This window comes from Haemaphysalis longicornis, unplaced genomic scaffold (assembly GCF_048455015.1).
Source record: "Haemaphysalis longicornis isolate Haplotype H1 unplaced genomic scaffold, Haemaphysalis longicornis Haplotype H1 scaffold_7, whole genome shotgun sequence".
NCBI classification, from domain to species: Eukaryota; Metazoa; Arthropoda; class Arachnida; order Ixodida; family Ixodidae; genus Haemaphysalis; species Haemaphysalis longicornis.
The window spans coordinates 150,996,509-151,017,074 of record NW_027526422.1 but is presented as its reverse complement, the minus strand read 5'-3'; the positions used below and the strand labels follow the sequence as shown (position 1 = coordinate 151,017,074).

Genomic DNA, 20,566 nt, shown 5'->3' with positions numbered 1-20,566 from the left:
CAATTGATTATAGCAGATAAGAAAAACAGAACAAAGAATGGCAGTGCACGAGCAAATTTCCAGCACTTTCCTGTATGATGTCACAGTGCCTTACTTGCGACATTTGCTGAGGCCAACAAAATTAAGCCCACAGTAAAAATATCCTGCGCTTGCAGTCAGAACTAATTTTGACTCAACTTCAAAATAGGGCCATGCAAATAGCCCGGGGAATAAACGCCACTCAGTGGAGAAACTTGCTGTCCTTCTTCGTCGAATGGTAAAGGCTGTTGCGCAATCCTTTCGTGACCCTCGTAAGGAAGCGACAGCCTCTGAAATCTAAAAAAAAGTATGTCCCCCCCCCCCTCCCCCCGACCCCGACTCCCGTTTCCCGCAGGGGCCTTAAGACAGTGATTAAGACAGGGAAATTAAGACAGGGGAGCAAAATTCCTATTTCTAGGCTCACAAATTCCTTATTTTTAGCCCTTTTCTCCCACAAGTTTCTCAAGAATTCCCCGCAAATTTTCCTGCATTCTCTTTTTGCAGTTTATGGATATTTACATAGATTCCTTGTCGGATTTAGGCGTTAGCCAGCGCCACTTAACTTTACGCAACTTTCCGGGCGTAGGCGCCGTTAAAATAATCAGTTTCTGCGCGAGCTAAACTGCACTACACTCACCGCTCGGCATGCTTTGGACTCCGCACTTCACGTTTCGTGCAAACACAATGCTTACTGTGCATGCTAAAGCTCTAAGTTAAAACTACCCGTATAAAAAATATCCCAGGCCATCTTCACTAACGTGAAACCTGGGGAGGGGCGAAACATGCAGTGTGTAAGTGCATTTAAAGATACGTCCCTCTCTTGCCACACGGCGCGCGCTGATTGGACGGGCTGGTCGCCTGCGGGCTTTGTCGCTTGCGGGTTTGTCGCTTGCGCTCGGGTAGTGTCACTAGATCTTGCCTAGCCTTCAAAGATAATCTGCAAACAAAATATTTACCAGAAACACATGGTGGGGGGTCCCATTGTTCACAGGTGACCGTTATCACCCATAATGCGATTTTGATGCTGAGCGCTCGGCGTCTTAGGCTTTGGCCACAGAGTTTCTTAGTAAGTATAAGAAACTGTATGGCCTTGGCGCCATGGCGTTTTTTTCCCACGGAGATGAAACCATTGGGAGGTAAAGGTATACAGCTTTGCTGCAAAAGTCTCGTCTCTTGGAAGAACGAAGCGTTCTAGCGCGACGCGTTGGAAAACGAATGTCCCGCTGCTTTAGTACCATGACTGCATGAGACGATAGGAGTAGCCGACCGCCCGAGCCCCTTAGGTGCCTCGCCCATAAAGGAAGAAGGCAGTTTGGGGTAACTGATGTACGAGCGAAGGAAAGTTTGACATTCACCTGAATGCAGCCATACGGCTACAAAGGAAAGCTATAGAGCTTCCTCAGAAACTTCGCAGTTGAAGAAAAATTCGTCCTGGTCCAGGAATCAAACCCGGGACCACCGCTTAACCGGAGCAGTCGCTCTACCAACTGAGCTAACCAGGAGGCTCGTTGTTTTTTGCGCGAGAACGAATTGATCAACAATTCGAAGTAATGGACAGGTGTTGAATTGAGGTAACTTTAGCTCAGTGCCGGGCCTGCTGGCGCCATCTCTTATTGTCAGCACGTAGACTAAGGCGCATCCGAAATAATTTTTTTGTATATTGCGCATGAATACATGCGAACAGTCTTCAGCCCTTCATCCGCCATCGCTTCACGCTTTGCTAGCTCTTTTTCGTGGGGCATTCTTTCCTCTATGCTCCCTCCTGTTTTAGTAACTGGATTAAAAGCGGTCGCGGGTGGTTTTGCCGTGCGAGAAAACAATTGGATATATTTGAACACAAATACAACAAAGTGTTAAGGAAACTTTTAAAGAGAAAAAGTAATAAATGGTGCCAGGTCCGGTTTACTGACATTATTTTGCCATTTTACTACACCACTCCTAAAATAGCCTGAATTTAAAAAAAAAAGATTCACATTTAAAGGAGCCATGAAGAGAAAATGCAAGTTGGTTTTATTCGAAAGATTTCGTGTTTTATAGTGCCCCCAGCGCTTGTCCGGATACAAACGGTGCTTTATTCACTGAGAAATTAAACAATTTAGATTAAAATTTTGATTTTCCCGCTCAATCGTGCGTTTTTGTGGTCCCAAATGACATCACAGGAACCGACCGCTCTGCTAGAGTGTACTAGAAGTTTTAGAGTGGCCCGACCGGCCGCCCGGAGAGGTGCTCGTTTCGCGCAGAAAATAGCGGCGGCGCTGTAGTCAACAACAACTGAAAGCGGCGGCTGGCCGCGCGTACGGCCGCGCGCCCAGTCGGGCCAGGAAACGCTGCTTCTTTACTCGCGGAGCGCTCGAAATTTGTTCTGCGGGACATCCAATTGCTTCAATATACTGTAGGTATAGTGGACTGTGGGTAACGAAGGGAATAATAAACGCTGCAGCTCATTTTGCGTTAGTTTTGCCTTTCCCGCTCGACAACAACGAAAAAATTACGGATTTTTCTTAATTGAGCGCAACATTCTTAGCGGATTGTAAATAAAGTATTTGCATCGACATTTTGGCTATTCCAACTTCCCATCAAAATTTATTTTGCGCGAAATTGCCTGCTATGAACCATGTTCATGATTGCTTGATGAGTGTGTCCTTATTGTGCTGCTCGATGGACATAATTGGTCGACACAAATGACATGAAAAAATATGAGGACTGGGATGATGGCTTTTCAGAAGAATTTCTTATTTATTGTCACGCACTTTACGCTCCGACTGCAGTTATGTGGGTTAATATCATAGGTTGTGTTTGTTTTTTTATTGCGTGAGTTGTTATTTAAGCAGTGGCCCGCTTGTGATAATTAGGGGTCACCGTGGTGTTAATGCCGTCGCCTGTCCGAACAGAAAATTACACGCGCAAGGGAGATGTCTTTTTAAATAAAAAAGGGAAAGCCCAGCGGTTATCTCAGTTGTTCCAATCACCGTCTTTCACAGAACTATGTCACATTCTATTAATCGCACCACCTTTCACCTGATTCGGTCAAGAAAGGATTTCAATCAAATTAACACAAATTTAATTCACAAGTATGCTGAGAGTATAATTAGACGCACATAAAACCAAAGCAAAGCATAGATCAGAAAATATACTGACCGCGACAAAAATGAAATATAACACGGGAAATCATACACAAAGTCAAGAAAGCTAACTTAGTGGTTCAAATAAACGGAACTAGAACAAAATACACATTGTGTTTTCATTTTCAATAGCCCAGCATATAAAATGTTGCGCGGGAAATCATCCGCAAAGTCTACACAGGTAACGGTTTGGGAATGACGCTTACAGGGAGATTTAAATTGACATTTTTGGCCAACGCATTTTCATAACTCGCCTGCAATCATTAGCGACGGCTAAGTTTAAGGTGTTGCTCCCGCCTTCGCATGTAATCACGAAACTTGTTTAAACCTTTTATATAGAAATGAATCCGTGTCACAATGTATACAAAACCAACCAAATTTGCTGTCAAGGTCTCGCTGTGCTGGTCGCAACCAACGCCGTTAAGGTGTTTGTTGTGAATAAGGGCTGCAGCACATCCATAACGCTGTCATGGTGGAGCTCCTTGTCGCTGAAGCAACCGGTAAAAACGTCCTAGAGATCGCTGATAAACTTTAAAAATGCACGGAAGGATTGAGAAGTCCCCCAAAATTACAAGCCTGAGGTAGTAAATACAGCGGCATCTTCCCCTGGCATGCAGGAAGCAGTAGTTGGTCCTGCAGACTTATTTTGGCACTTCGTTTTCAGTACACACTTACTGACCAAGTGCCTGCGACATAGTACGTTAATAAAATAAGAAAGCCCACTAATGACAGTACAAGCACCAACGTTAGGGGTATCTCATAAGAAGGCTCTTAATATTTTCGTTCCAAATAGGAACGTAAAAAAAAACAGCAAACTTTTTTCAGCCTATAGAATGTGCGCCCCGCCGCTTTTGCTTCACGCGAAGAGTCAAGAAGGGCAAGGGAAAACATTCCTGGTGCCTGTCCGTCAAATTAATCCCTCGTTAACTGGAACTCATGCTATCTCAGAATATATTCTCGAAACTTTTTCTTACAGTGTGTTTACCTCCCATAGGCCATACGTGTGGGATCCGTCGACCCCCAAGGACAAGACTCAAGCGTCGAGGGGGAGAGGAGCGACCATCGAGGTCTATGTTTAATGGAACGTCGAAGGGAACAGAAGACGAAGAAACAATGCGTGCGCTCGTGAAGCGTGAGACATGACCATGCCAGCCAAGGGAGATTGACCTCAGTTCGCTACAAATAATGGCTGGCCGCACCCGGCCTATGGCGGTCGATGGCGATGCGGCTGTGACCTGTACAAAGAGATTTTACATCTTCCCGGCGGCCGGCAATGTGGAGACAGTCTGCATGTAAAGAGTGTAGGCGTTGAGCTGGCAGCCATGGTACAAGTTCCTGCGCAGTCGTTGTGTAAAATCTGGCATACCCGATGGCAGCATGCACTGCAGTGTAGTTTCCGCAGAATGTTTTCAAAACTCATGTCGGAGTCCAAAATGAAACGAATGACTCTTAGATTGGCGCAGCAGAAAATGACGTGGGAGCGCTTCTTCGAAGATGGCGTCTTGAAAATACGTGGTCCCTTCAAGCTCGTTGCCTCGGTTATTTGCTGTGGCTGCATGGGCAAAATCTCGGGGTCGGGGGGTGAGCTGTGCATAGATGTCCGCGAGGGTCCTTCCCACGACGCGTAAGTCATCAGCGGCTCGCTTTCTGTTTTCCTCGATAGGTTCTCGTCTGAGTTGTCGCTTCCTAGGGAAAAGTTCTGATCGTGCTTCTCGACCAAGTGACCTGTTCTTCGCTCTGCTCCTTTGGAATTGTCACCTAGGTCAGTTGCCTGTTTGGAGGGAACAGCACGTTCGTAACTCGCACCGCCAAAATACACGTTTTCCTCTGGCTCTTCTGGGTCTTCGTTGCACATTGAGGGAACGTGCCGTCGTTCGCAACGGGGGCAAACGATCTTCCTCCTACACTGTCGAGCGATGTGTCCATGGGTGAGACAACGGAAACAACGTCCGTATTTGGTAAGAAGGCTCTTCTTCTGTTCCATGGTTACATTTTCAGCTGCGCAAGACGCTGCGTCATGTGAGGCGGAACAAAACAAGCACTTTCGTATCTCGGGAGCGGCGGTATTTAGGAACGCTGCAGCATGTTGATGTTTTGAAATTCCTGTTCGCAGCTGTTCCCCTGTCTTGTTGTCCTTCTTAAACTTCGTTAGCTCCGACGAGTCCTGAAAAACTGCTTCCAGGTACTCAACTTCGTTTCCAATGAAGTCCATCAGTTCATCAAACTTTTTCTTGTGGTCGATCGGTTGTTGTTGACGCTCCACTCCGGTTGACGATAAAGCAGTAGACGACGTCTTTGAATGCCGGTGGTACCTCAGGACCATGTCTCGAGGGAGTGCCCGAAGAAGTATCTCACGTAGCATGGCACAATACGACTCTGGGCTAGTACCAAGTGCAGTCAAGCTTCTACAGTGTATCTGCACCTCGTCGTAAAGCTTTCGTAGTTCTATTGCGTCAATTGATGAGGAAACAGGTGGTATGTCAATCAGAGCTCGCAGGTGGTCTCGGACAATAAGAGTCTGGTCACCGAACCGCTTCTGAAGTATCTCGATCGCGTCATTGTAGCATTGTTCGGTCATGGGCAGACCAGAAACTGATGCAGCCGCCGAGCTGGTCAGTAGGCTGTTCAAGTAACAAAATTTCTCCGTCGCCCGCAGTTCTGAGTTGTTATGTACAGCGGACTCGAATATACTCCAAAATCTCAACCAGTTTCGACGGTCTCCATCGAACTTCAGCAGTTCTAATGTCGGTAGCTTCGTTCTTGTGGTTGCGGTTTCGCTATGCGGCGGTCTCGTTAAAGAAGGCGAAACGAGGGACTCACCAGCCTGTTGATCTCGAGATCTGTACTGAAGCACAGCCCTAATATTCGCCACCTTGTCGTTGTACGAAGTCGCGTTGGAGGTCTCTTGCGTGACCATTTCCTCTGTAGCTTCCAGGAAAATGTCGTCGTCCAGCTTCTGGATCGGTCGATGCATGGCCTCGATCCTCTCCAAAGAAATCGCTGCGTCCATCGCTGTAGTCAGGGTACCACTTCGGAGGCCGTCTTCTATCTCGGTCAAGACGGCGGAAAGCTTGTCCCGAAGGGCAGTTCGTCGAAGCAGCTTTCGCTCGATTGAAGTCATCCTTGGTCCTTGGAGGTAGGTCCGCCGGTCAGTCAAGCAGAAGCCATCGAAGAAGGGCTATCGGTCCTGCTTGTCGGTGTCGGCCTGGCAGACACGAGTCCCGGGTCGTTTCGGCACCAATTTGTGGGATCCGTCGACCCCCAAGGACAAGACTCAAGCGTCGAGGGGGAGAGGAGCGACCATCGAGGTCTATGTTTAATGGAACGTCGAAGGGAACAGAAGACGAAGAAACAATGCGTGCGCTCGTGAAGCGTGAGACATGACCATGACCGGGTATGCCAGATTTTACAATACGCATTTGCCCGCTTTATCTCGAAAGGTTTTTTTTTTTTTTTTGGAGGACCACGGATATATTGAAATACTGGCAGAGAGGACACAAGGCAAAGTCCGCTACAGGCAGCTGATAAGGTTCCCGTTCGAATGCTTGCTCCCACTACGCACCGAACGCGGCCGTGAAATGCAAGTTTAATTACGCGGACTACGCGTCCCCGTTACCGGAATGCTGTCTGACGCGTACATCATTGAGAAAGCTGTGGACGACGCAGCTGATCATGCAGAGGAGGAGGAGCCCCCAGAAGTGACTACGACGGCGGATACAACATACAACAACGGCCGACACAACATAGATGCTGCTTCTACTTCGTAGCAAGGTAGAATGTAGCGGTGGCGACCACTAATTCATACGATGCATTGAGAAGCTCGAGTAGGCTTTTCTGGTATGCAGATGCGAACGCGACACAGCCGAGCACAAAACAGTTCTTTCTTCTGCAATAATAAAAGTTTCTTTTTCCTGCGAAATATTTTGCCTTTATAACAAAATCTCCCCTGTGCAATAGTGCTATTGTTAGAAGCACTAGCTACTATTTCAGGGACCTAGCCACAAATTTACTGCATTTGACTTAATTAACTCGAAACTCCGCGCTTATCTCGAAATTTTCAGCTAATTTTACGACTTTGAGTTAACGAGAGATTACTGTAGATCAACAACGTTCTCAGAATACGCATCAAAACATGAGAAAGTATTTGGGGGGGAAGGGAGGAGGGGGTTAGAAAGTTTGATCAAGCGGAGTCATAACGGTCTGCGTCTACTTTCTAAATCACCAAAGTAGATTTAGCTGACCAAAGGTGCGGGTTTGATTCCCGGCCGCGGCAGCCGCTCTTGCGATGGAGGATAAAAGCGAAAAGCGCTCGTGTCTTCGAGATTTCGGCGCATGCTAAAGATCTCCAAATGGTCAAAATTAACCCGGAGCCCTCCACTACCGCTTGCCTCATCGCCTGTGTAGCGCGGGCGCGTTAAACCTCATAATTCAAACTAAATCAGCAGAGCAAGCGCAAAACACCGCAGCGAGCAAAGCAAATCTTGCCGCGCGCAGGTGCCGGGGAGCGTCGGCTGTTCAGTTGTCGGCGACAGCAGCGCCGCCGCTATACCGGTTTTATTTTCTGCGCGAAAGTCGACCCGGCGGAGCAATGGGAGAGGCCGCCGCTCGGGCCACTCTAAAACTTCTAGTACACTCTAGCTCTGCTAGAGTGTACTAGAAGTTTTAGAGTGGCCCGACCGGCGGCCCGGAGCGGTGCTCCTTTCGCGCAGAAAATAGCGGCGGCGCTGTAGTCAACGACAACTGAAAGCGGCGGCTGGCCGCGCGCACGGCCGCGCGCCCGGCCGTATTGTCGGCGGCCAGGAAACGCTGCTGCTGTACGCGCGGAGCGCTTGAAGCTTGTTCCGAGGGACGTCCGACTGTTTAAATATACTGTAGATGCAGTGGAGTGTGGGTAGCGAAATGAGAAATAAAGGCTGCGGCACATTTTGCGTTAATTTTTCCCTTTCCGATCGACAACAAAAAAATTACGGTTTTATCGATCCTTTGGTGCAGTATTGGTAGCGGATTGTAAATTAAGTAATTGCAGAGACATTGTCGCTATTACAAATTCCCCAATGAAACTTTTTTTTGCGTGAAACGGCCTAATATGAACGAGTTCATGATTGCTTTATGATCCTGTCCTTGTTATGCTGCTGGATGGACATATATCGTTCACACAAAAAAATGAAAAAAATATGAGGCCTGGAATGATCGCTTTTCAGAAGATTTTTTATTGTGGTGTAATTTACGTGGTCCACTTGTAATAATTAAGAATCAGCGTGGTGTTAATGCATGCTGTCGCCTGACCCAGCAGAAAATGACACACGCAAGCGAAAAATTGTTTTAACTTAAGGATTATCTTGGCTGTTAGCCCAGTTGTCCCCAAAACCTTGTTTTATTGCAACTATTCTCCCAACATTATATTTTTCTTACCACCTTTAATGTGGTTGATTGATTGATTGATTGATTGATTGATTGATTGATTGATTGATTGATTGATTGATTGATTGATTGATTGATTGATTGATTATGGGGTTTAACGCGCCGACGCTGCACTGAAGATGAGCCGCGCTGTAGTGGAGGGCTCCAGGTTAATTTTTCCGACCACCTGAAGATCTTTAACTTGCGCCGAAATCTCGAGCAAAAGGGGGTTCCGCTAGCTTTTCACTTCCATCAGAAAAGCGGCTGCCGCATCCGGGAATCGAAGCCGCATCCTTGAGTTCAACAGCGTAATTCAGTTAAGAAAAGTCGAATCAAAGAAACAAAGTTTATTCACAAGTATACTGATCAGAACAACTACACGCACATAAAACCGAAGCAAGACATAGATAAGATCATTAACAAATATATTCATCGCGACAAAAATAAAATATAACGCGGGAAACTATACACAGTCTAATATAAAAGAAAGTTCAAAGTTCAAATAAACGGAACTGGTACTAAATACACACGCATTTTCGATGGCAACGAAAATGAAATGTAACGCAAATAATCATACACAAAATCTATTCAACAAAGAAAAGTACAAGAACGCTAGCATAGAGATTTACCTGGGACAAAAATACTTTGCTTACATTTTGGGGCGAACGCATTTTCAGAACTTCGCATGTAATCACAGGACTTGTTTAGACTTTTTATATAGAAATGCATCCGTGTCACGACGTAGAACCCAACCAAGTATGCAGTCAAGGTCTCACTGTGCTGGCCGCAACCAATACCGGTGAAGGGGAAAACTTTCCCGATACCGAACGTGAAAGATTAACTCGATTTTGTAATCTCAAAATATCTGTCAAATCGAAACTTTTTTCTCCGTGCATAATTACCTCCCATAGGCGGTACGCAATTGCCCCCATTTCTCTCGAAACGTTTTTTTCCCTAGGACCACGGATATCTTGAAATCTTGACAGAGAGGACACAAAGCAAAGTTAGCACAGGCAGTTGATAATGTCCCTGTTCGAACGCTCAGCTCCCACTACTACGCGCCAAACGCGGTCGTGAATGGCAAATTTACGCGAAGTACGCGCTGTGCATAACCGACCTCCCCGTTACCGGAATGCTGTCTGTCGCTTACATCGTTTTGAGATAGCTACATGTGGACAACGCAGCTGATCATGCGGACGACGAGGAGCCTTCAGAAGTGCCTACAACATAAGAAACACCAAACATGCAACGTCTGCTTCACAACAAGATAGAAAGTAGCGTTGGCGACCAACAACCGATGTGATGCATTGAGCAGATTGAGAACGCTTTTTTGGGATGCAGATGCGAACGCAGAAAAGGCGAGGATCATATAAGTTCTTTCTTTTGCAATATTAGAAATTGTTTTCCTTGCAAATTATATTTTCCCTTTATTAGGAAAGCACCTATTTGCAGTGGAGCTATAAGTAGCACCAGCTGTTATTTCAGTGACCTGGCCACAAACTTTTGGCATTCCACATTTCTTAAAATTTTCAGGCAATTTTACGACTTTGAGTTAACGGGAGCTGTATATCAAGAGCGTTTTCAGAATACGCATCAGGAAATGTGAAAGTATGGTTAGGTGGAAGGCGTCGATAATTTGATGTTGGGTCGTACTAGTTTAAAATTTTCACAAGCGGAATTACAACGTACTGCGTTTACTCTCTAAATTAGCGGCCCAAAGGCGTGGATTTGATTTCCTGCAACGTCGGCCGCTTTCTGATGGAAAAGAAAAGCTAGAAACGGCCGTGTATTCAAGATTTCGGCGCAGGCTACAGATTCCCAGGTGGTCAAAATTAATCCTAAACCCTCCACAACGGCGCCCCTCATCGCCTGTGTAGCGTCGGCGCGTTAAACTTCGTAATCGATCAATAAATCAGCTGCGCAGGCGCCAAACACCGCAGCCAGCAGCGCAAATCTTGCCGCGCGCAGGCTAGGAGCTGGGGCCGGGAAGCGGCGGCTGTTCAGTGGTTGAGGACAGCAGCGCCGCCGCTATACCGGTTTATTTTCTGCGCGAAAGTCGACCCGGCGGAGCAATGGGAGAGGCCGCCGCTCGGGCCACTCTAAAACTTCTAGTACACTCTAGCTCTGCAGCCTAGAGTACCTTCATTCACGCATCCGCCGTACAGGGTAGAGACACGTATACGCTGGCGCCGCCATTTTCGGTAGCTCGCTCGCCGCCGAAGCAATTCATTGTGTCAAAACCGCGCTAAAATTATCGCCGCAACGTGGTTTACTGAAGAAGTTTGAATCATATTGTCTGTTTCGCGTTGCTAGGTCTCGTGGGAAACTAAAAGAATAACGCGTTGAGCCCGTTGGCCCAATTGCGGCGGCACGGGACCGTTCAAAGTTTGTCTCTACCCTGTACAGCGGTGTTGGTTTGTTCCCGCGTTTCTTTACGTTCCGTAACCTAGATGGCGCCACCATACCGTGGCAAGCGTTTGGTTTGTTTTTGCCCGCATTTAAACCTGGCTTGTTTTTGTTCTGGGAGAAAATATTCGTTCCCAGAAACAGTGCTCGCTCGACAAATGGGGTCACGTAAGACACCGTTGCTTGCGTCAATTGGCCAGTGTCGTCTGAGACAACCACAAGCCCCGTAGTGCTGTGCAGCTAAACCAAGCATGTTGTGCGCACTACGAACAGCAGAACGCATCAGTACTTCTATGTTTACATGTGCTTTCGTAACTTCCACTGTTTGTCCCATCATTCTTATTGCTTTGTAAAGAATGTGCCCTAAATTTAAGCGCAAATCGCTCGTTCGTCGAGTTTGTAAGCTCTACCTAATTTGTGTCTGCTTCTGCCAGCCTCCGCCAATCGCAGAGCTTAGCTCATGTGACATCATAGGTTCTGTTGCGGGAAATGAGCTGGTGGGTCGCATGACCATTCCCGTTTTTCCTAATTATGTAGCTTATTTGAGCGAAGTTTACGTTAAAAGTGGTGTCAGTATGATTCTAACGAGACAATCTTTTGAATGAACCAAACTTGTGTTTTCTCCTCATGGCTCCTTTAACCAAAATTATAGCCGAGAATTCCCCGAAAAATGGAAAATTCCCAGCACGGAACATCACTCCATTGAGATTCGCTAGAGCTGCATGGTAACGCAATTCTATTAATTTTCATTGTGTAAAGCAAGAACAAAAGCCATCACACGACCGCTACAAAGTGAAACGCACTTCTGTTTCATAAGGTTTAACCGTCAATACCAGGCTTCCAATTTCTGCTGGGCAGATCAGAAGCGACAGCCCAATGAAATTTTGTTTGAAATTTGGAACTAGTCTTAATTAACAAAGTAACGCTTTTTAGCATTATATTAAAATGCATTGCCGTGCCGTAACAGAAGCAATGCGTTTGCTAAGTGGTTAGTAGGACACCCAAGTATGTATATTTTTCGCTTTAACACGTGGTTTTTACTACTTGAAAAAAGAGAAGTTCTGTGAGAACTGTCCCTGCAGTGTTCAGTGCCCGAATTGCGGATAAGGTGCGATACGCGAGAAAAAAAAAAACCTTCCGTGCATCTCTCACGATAACAGCATCGTCTGAAGGACTGTTTCTTGTTGCTCGTCATTTTGAAATGTATTGTTTCTAAAGCCAATTCAGCGACAATATGACATGCAGCACCATGCTACTCCTTCCACTGTGCGTTCTTGTCTCAGATTTGGCTGTCATAATAGTAGTTGGGCACCAACTAGACCAGGTCAAACCAATTCTCGTCCGCTTGGCACGGCACACATGTAACCCGAATCGGCACGCTGGTAGCCAGTTGGAAATCGCACCTGTTTTGTTTCACCAGTTATTAACACTAAGTGACAATTTCATTTTCGAGACATGTCTTCCAAACTGGAAAAGCGAAGAAGCAATGTCGTGAGCAAAACTGTGATGGAAGAAAAATCGGTGCAAGCCGAATCTCATTTTTGGATCGTTTGTGCGAAGTCTTGGAGTTTGTAAGAGCGCTTGGAGCTTCCGGTATTACACAGTGGTTCTGATGGCAGAATATTCAATTACCGCATTTATTCCTTCAGAAGCTTTACATATAGAAACATACGTTATAGCAAAGAAAATTAAGTTTGCTCGAGCCCTTACTGCGCGATGCGGGAACGACCCCAGCGCCCTATACGTCGATGCTACCCACTACCCTGGGCGCACCGGCAACGTAGCCTGTGTAGTTACACATACTGGCCAATGCAACAATGCCGCCACTACTAACACACCCTCAATCGATGTCGCTGAAGAAATAACCATTGCCCTGGCCGCCACTTCCCGCCCTGGACCAGTTACTATCCTCACCGATTCGCAGACAGCCTGCCGACACTGCCGGATTGGCCGCATTTCATTATAAGCCCTACTCATACTGAAAACCTGCTCGACAACCACTGATATTCGCATCGTCTGGGCTTTTGGACACGCCGCCATCCCCGGAAATGAAGCGGGTCATGCTGTGGCTCGCGATTTATTATATTAAATCGCGAGCCACGGCATGACCCGCTTCATGCCGTGGCTTGCCCCCACTTGCCAGACTTGCCCCGACTTCCCAACCCCACCTACGAGCAGTGGAGGGATTCCCTGGGCAGCCCAGACCCGGATATCCAGCTGAAACTGGTGACCCGACACAGACGGCCAGCCGAAGTCAAGGAATCCCGGACTAGGGATGCCTTCCACGGGGCGAGGCCCACACATCAGCCTCTGCTCGATAAATAAAAGTATTTACTCTCTCTCTCTCTCTCTCTCTCTCTCTCTCTCTCTCTCTCTCTCTCTCTCTCTCTCTCCCTCAGTTTGCAGTTGAAAATATAAAAATATTGTTAGCGTAAAGCTAACAGGAACAAGCCTGTGTATAAAAATTGTGAGGAAAGTTATAACTGCGGAGGCCTAGGTGCGATGACCATTTTATGAAAAAAATTAATACGGAGCGATTGTGCCTTTGTCTTTATTCTTTCAGTAGCAATGTTCAAATTAAATTCAGTGAGTCACAAATTGTTCTCGGGGAAACCGTTCGGGCAGTTTTAGTGGCTGTAGCTAAGGTCACAATGAAAGCACGAACCTCGACTTAGTTGTTCTATATCACACCACTCACCATGAAATACGCCGATGAAGACGTCAATGAAAACGATGCTCTTGGCGAAAAAACACAAACTGACGGTAATGCCAGTGATTAAAGAGCATATCAGCAACACACTTCTGCAAGAATAGTGCCGGCACAGGAAGCCCATGACAGGACCTGCATAGAAGAGAGTTTGGATATAAATCAATGGACTTTGCAGGTACCAACTTCCAAGCCAACAATTCTTGTTCAACCGCTATTCACAGCCGAACAATGCTTTCACAGTAAACAGCAAATGAGCAAAAAAAATTAAATTGGTGCGAGTGCGATTCTGAAGCTGCGTAAAGGCTCACCCTGTTTCGCCGTATGTGTCATGAACCCGAGAATGAAAACAGAACGAGAAGAGAAAGCATAGGACCCGTGCGAACGGTCCTCCTTTTTTGGTTGCCAGCTTCACCTTTTAGCGCACGTATCTTTCCAGCTTCTGCCCTTAAAGTCCTATTTTTCTTAATCGTGGTCGTGACAATGGTGCAGGCGAACATGAAATGCCGACCTATGTCGAATTAGTTAAAAAAAAAGGCCATTTCATATAAAGCGGTGTCGAGTTGGGCAACGCTCTGCCATTCTTAGTCCCAGATACGGCGGCAGCGGACTGATGAATAAAGAAGACATTCAAGGCGAACGCCTTATTGTAAATGCTTTTTGCAGGTAGCTTATTTTATGGCTTTTCTCTTTTTTCTGATACTGCTCTTGCCGGCGGCGGTTTTAGCATGCCTTGCGTTAGTTGGAACAACAAACGTCCAGGTGGAAATATTCGCTCGGCAATTTACGCTTCATTTTTTAAACTTTTCGTGCATATAGGCATTTGCAGTTAGTAAATATTTCTACGAGGATTACTTCAGGGAGCAGTATGCTAGATGGGGTATTCAGTAAGTAAAGTGATTTCATTCAGTCGGTTATAGCATTACCAAGAATTAACTATCCTACAGTTCAAACTGTAATATCGAAGTGTAGTCCGATAAAAATAATACTAGACCGTGTTCACGAAAGATATACAAGAGAAATTACGATCTTCTAGCGCTGCATTAAGTTCTTTCTTGCCGACCTTTGTTGACTACAGCCAATATCTAGACATAGAAAGCTTTTAAACCCCATTTAAGGACAAAATGTTTTCAGTAACAACAACGTTTGTACCGATGAGGAGGCAGAAACAACGTGTCGATAAATCCTGGATGACAACAGACAAACGCATGTCAATAAAAAGAAAGGCCAGAATGTACAAAGCCTTTCGACGAACACAAAATACCAACCTATATACTCAAATAAAGGAACATAGCACATAGCTAGAACTGTCCAGAAGCTTTCAAAACGCCAACATTTGTCATCTTTAGCTGGCAGAATAAAGAAAGAAGCAAAACAATTGTGGCGTTATAATTAAAGAAACAGGAAATATTATTTTGACATTCCCGTAATCACAGATAACGGCAAATTAGTGGATCACACCTTCACCAAAGCCGAGTGCTTTATAGCATATATTTATACATGTTTTCAGCTGAACATTCTAGTTTCCGGTCTCATTCACTTCACCGTTTGCCAGATATGAATGACACGGCTATTACTGAGCAAGCTATGACGTCGTCCTTAATCTATAATCTAATTCTAACACCGGGCATAGCCCGCATGGTATCTCTAATGACATTTTAAAAATGCTGCGCAGCCTCAGTGGCTCCTTTTTTGGTATTAATTTTCAATGTATCTTTTTAAACTGACACGCTCCCCATGATTGGGAAATGGAAAATTTCACATTCATGTACAAAGCTGGAGATCGGAATCGGATATGCAATTATCGACCAGTATCATTACATCAGTTTGCTGTAAGGCCCTTGAGCATATTTTCTGCTCGCCCTTCATAAAACATGTTGAAGCTCATCTTTTCTTTTAGCCAACGCAGCATGGTTTCCTGCAGGACACAACCAACCCAGTAAATTCATAATGTTACCGCCTCTTTAGACCAGGGCCAGCCAGTAGATGCAGTTATTCTAGATTTCAAAAACCGTTTGACGTATTACCACACAACTTACTGCTGCACAAGTTATCGCTTCAGGGCATCCCTCGCCGCCTTCTTAGTTGGTTAAACGAGTGTATCATTGCACGTGAGCAATGTTTAGACATAATTAATCCGCCATCATCACCCATTGAAGTTGTCTGGCGTGGCCGATGGTCGCGCTGGTGCATTTTTGCTTTTTTGTCGATGATTTTCCCAGTGTCCGGTCGAATGTTAGATTGTACGCTGATGGCTGTGTTGTACTATCCTGTCAAGAGTGTGGATGATTAACGTGTGTTACAATCAGATTTACTTATTTTCACATTGGTGTTAACTACGTGCTACCATGTAGCATTTAATAATAAAAAAGCACTGCAATAGTGGTATTTTTAAACCATAATATACAAGAAAATGTACAAGAAGTGATATATATTCGTGTGACACTGAACTTGTAGGTTTTACTGGACAGACCATATTCATGGAACCGATAAAAAATCTTCTCGGCTTTTGTACTTCTTTCAAAACAATTTTAAATATTCCACTAAATAATTGAAAGAGACACTTGATTTAATCAACATTAGGGCTGTTTTATATTACGCGGATGCGCTGTTGAACGCGTGTTCGGGTGTTTTAACTATAGTCCGAGTACAAAAGCATGCAGGGTGATTTCTTAGAGGTAACCTCAATGTTACAATAAGAAGCTCTGTCATCCAAGACAATTTATGGTAGCAAACATAGCGCTCGTGAAGACAAATGTGCAAACTTAAGTCCCACCAGGAGTGGCTTAATTGAAATTGACGAAAATACTCATCTAAAACCACCGAATCACGTGTCAGCACGAAAACGCAATTCAGTAATACTTAGACCGTTCCGGTTCCATGTCAGTGTATTCACGTATTCGTTTTTTATGATACCATTAACGACTGGTACCCGCTCCCAAATGAAATTGTACAATCACTAAATGTTTTAACTAGGGGTGTGCGAATATCCAATTTTTCGAATGCGAATCGAATACGAATATGAAGCTTCGTATATTGAATCGAATATAGAATAAATAAGAAAAAATTTGGCTTTCAAATTCAACTTTTTGTTTGTTTGTGTGAATTTTGATGAAAATTAGCACACCAACTGGAAGTCCTTCTGTGATAACAGCATAAAAAGTTTTTTTTTAACTTTTTGTTCATAAAATTTTCTTTCTGTCGACCTTGAACCGAGCTTAATAGGCCTGTAAAATATGATAGAAAACTTGTTCAAACTTCTTTGCATTCCAAAATGAATAAACGAGGTCATGACAGTCTTACGTTGCGCAAGAAACCGCATCGCGGCGCTCGTATACCGCAACATGTCATACTTTGTTTATCCCTGACATGGCCCGCCCGGTCACTCCTAAGATTAAGTCTAAAGTCACAGACATTAATTACAACTACTGGCGTTCAATCGTACCAGGTTGTGCAGCCAGGCTCCAAACGCGCAGCGGCTACGCCGTGCGCGCCGAAGCTTTTGACGCGTCGGCCGTTTATTTCCCAAGGCTAGCGAGCCTACTGTCAAGCTGAGCAATAACTAAGCGTGTATAGGCATCTCAAATACCCGCCGCGGTGGCTCAGTGGCTAAGGCGCTGCGCTGCTGAGCACGAGCTCGCGGGTTCGATTCCCGGCCGCGGCGGCCGCTTTTCTGATGGAGGCGAAAGGCAAAAACGCCCGTGTGTACGAGATTTCGGCGCACGTTAAAGATCCCCAGGTGGTCAAAATTAATCCGGAGTCCTCCACTACGGCGCACCTCATCGCCTGCGTTGCGTCGGCGCGTTAAACCCTACAATCAATCAAGGCATCTCAAATAAGACGAAAAGTTTACTGCGCGAACCGCTATCATAAGTGCGCACACCACGTTTCACCCTCCAGGGTAAAGTCACGCGCACCACGAAGCGTTCGATGACCTCCGCCTTTTGAGCCACGCAACTTCCCGTGATACGGCTTGTGATCTCAGAAATTGCCATCGCTATAATGCCCGCATTGAATACCATAGCAGATAAAATGATTGAAGAGAAACTTCGACGACCGAGGCAGTGCAAATGAACTCAGAAACGCGCATTACACAGTTCAGGCAGCCGCCCTCTTGCATTGCCGCAGCGACGCCCAATCAGGAGGGCCGTTTCAACGCGCGCCGACCGGAAGGCCAACCACGCTTCCGCATCTATTTCTGGCTTCGTTTGTGCGCATTCCTTTTTCTTTCAAAAAGGACCGGAAAGAGGATCGCTCGGCTGGTTCAATGGTACCAAAACGGCCACGCCTGGTGGCACCGTTGCGGAGATACAGCGCTCCAAAAATTGGCGTTTTTTTGGCTCATTTCCGCTGGCATTTTGTCACCGCAGTTGGCAAAAGAATTTTTATACCACTTTGCGACGGTTTTCGGCGGACAAACTTTGCAAACGCACAGGGATAGAAAACATAGAAGCCGAATATGTGGCTTTAAAGAAAACGCTGTTGTGGTCCCTTTTCCGAAGTTGAAAGACATGCCCCTCCCCCACTCCCCCCACCCGGACTAATCAGTCCAAATATTCGATAATAGCCGATTATTCGAACCTGTTCGAATATTCAAAATGTTTCGAATAGATAGTTTTCGAAGCGAATACGAATATAACATATTTAATATTCCAGTAATATTCGAAATTTTCGAATATTCGCACACTCCTAGTTTTAACTGCTATTGAAAGCGCTTCCTCAATGCTGATGTTACAATTGGTTAGTGTCAGCGATTTTATTTTGTTACTTTGTTCTGACCTGGTAACAAGACAAACCTGTATTTACATTCTATAGCTTGTTTTTGTATGCTTACGTTTTACTGTGTTTGCTAATTAGCCTTCTACAATAATTGACATCAAGCGCTATAGGTATTTGTAATAAAATGTAATTATGACGTCTCGATGGGGTGGACATGTGCAGGATCGGTCACAAGTAAGTGGAACACGAGAGCTGCGGCCGAACGCCGTCGGAGTGCTGTGTAGCTGCACCAGCGATTACCGACAGCCGAATACCAGGCCCGCGGACATGCTGGCGCCAACTGCTCGTCTACATCCCTGAACTCATTCCTGCTACGCAGCTACGAACACTCTTCGTTGCCTTGTGGATAAATCGCGAGCTGCAACAATGGATCTGATAGCAGACATTCTTCTGGCCGCTTCTCCCGCCTCAAAGAACAGCAACTTGAGCTAGTTGGTATACTTTCATTCTGAAAACCAAATCCCTGCATAATTTCCAGCATAACTGACTGGAACTGTAGGGGCCCTGGAGAATTTTTTTACTATATATTCATAATTCTCTCAAAACACAAGCCCACCACAATGTATCTGCAAGCGACACACTGAGCTAGAAACAAGCTTCCTTCCTCAGTGTGCAGATTTTAGCTAAGACTAAGATTGCACTGATATCCCATTTCTCCTGGTGTAGCAGTCATTCTTCACAGATCAGTAGCATATCATCTTATAAAGCTGTAAACGTATCTACTAGCGAAAGCTGTACGAGCTTTCGCCTTTGGCAGTCTGACATTAATATGTTCACTGCACATCCCCCTCGAATATCACCGATTATACCCAGGACTAAAAAAACTAATTGATGAACTTCCAGAACCGCACATACTGACAGGAAATTTTAATGCTACTTATCTCAGTTGCTCATTAACCCAAGGCTTACAGTAGAAACAGTCTTGCTCTCTTCTGGTTCCTGTTTGCTTACAAAAAATAAGCAACGTATTAAAGCACAACACACAACACGTACTTCGCAATAGACCTGGCAATAGGCACGTCCACTCTCCTCATTCTAATCGAATAGTGCGGAATCCTAAATCTGTATGGCAGCCTTCATTTTCCAGTACTGCTGAAATCAGTGAACGGACCCGCTATTCCAGTCCCTACCCAGAAAGTTTAAGAAAAATGTGCCCACAGAAAAACGGAGGAAGAATTATTCAAACTTTTCTGCATTTCCATAGACCTTTGAAATATTGATGAGGCTTCAACAATTATTACTGCAGACGTTACTAGAGGCTCATTAATCCATGCGTCAACCTCGGGTCGGAAAAAGAACAGATTCTTGGTAGGTTTTAATAATGAATGCTAACAAGTAGGCAGCGAACAGAATAAAGTATGGGGTATCTTAAGGTCTGGTTTATGTCCGGCACACTCCGTATTGTGCTTACCTGCCAGGTGAAGTAAGCTGTTAGTCAGCGTAAGAGGCCAGGATGCTCGCTGTCTTGTTACACCGAAGGTCTCCATAATGCCGTAGAAGAGGACGCCACTGGCATTAACCGTAGATAATAATAGGAACAGAGTCACCGCACAGAATCCCAAAATAGTCCAGCTCCGTTGAGAATCCAACCCGAATTTTGGGTCATATCTTAGCGCATCACCGTTTGTGGCTGCCATTTTGTCACTTTTTTTCACCTTGAGCGGGACTAGATATTTTACGCAGGTCGGCTTTAGGATGTAGCTTTTTTTCTCGCCTGCATTGGAGTACTCCGCCACTCGTCTGTTTTGGAAAACGCCAAAATACACAAGCAGGCAGCAGAAACACCTAAGTCAGTCCCCCGAACGTCATTTTATTGTCGGTGTTGACTTCGTCACCTTATCAGAACCTCGAGACAAGAGCGCAGCGACCACTGGACAGTAAAGATAGTGTTGTTGCACATAAACTAAGTACTGTCCAGAGCAGTGGTATCTCCTCACCAGTTGCCATGCAGACTTTGTCGCGTCGCCGCTAAAGATGCGAAATAAAGGGCTCAGATGTGTCAAGGAACCTTTCCACGACGGGCACTCGAGTAGGAAGCTGCGGAAAGTATCGCGTATGGCCAGACCAGTGTACGAAGCCAATAACAATGTGAAGAACTTTTTCGAGCGGCGAACCCAATTTTTTCTCCACAAAA

The 20,566-nt window shown here is 45.5% G+C and overlaps 1 protein-coding gene across 1 annotated transcript in view; it reads right to left on the bottom strand.

Moving 5' to 3' along the window:
• Positions 1-20,260, bottom strand: part of LOC144147131 (monocarboxylate transporter 3-like) — a 36,118-nt gene extending 15,858 nt beyond the window's left edge. Inside the window, exons 1-2 of the mRNA XM_077679204.1 lie at positions 19,844-20,260; positions 13,645-13,788 (exon numbers count right to left, since the gene is read on the bottom strand). Of these exons, the coding sequence (XP_077535330.1) occupies positions 13,645-13,788; positions 19,844-20,069 (370 nt within the window). The 5' untranslated portion in view covers positions 20,070-20,260. The remainder of the gene's footprint in view (positions 1-13,644; positions 13,789-19,843) is intronic.
• Between the last annotated feature and the right edge of the window lie 306 nt (positions 20,261-20,566).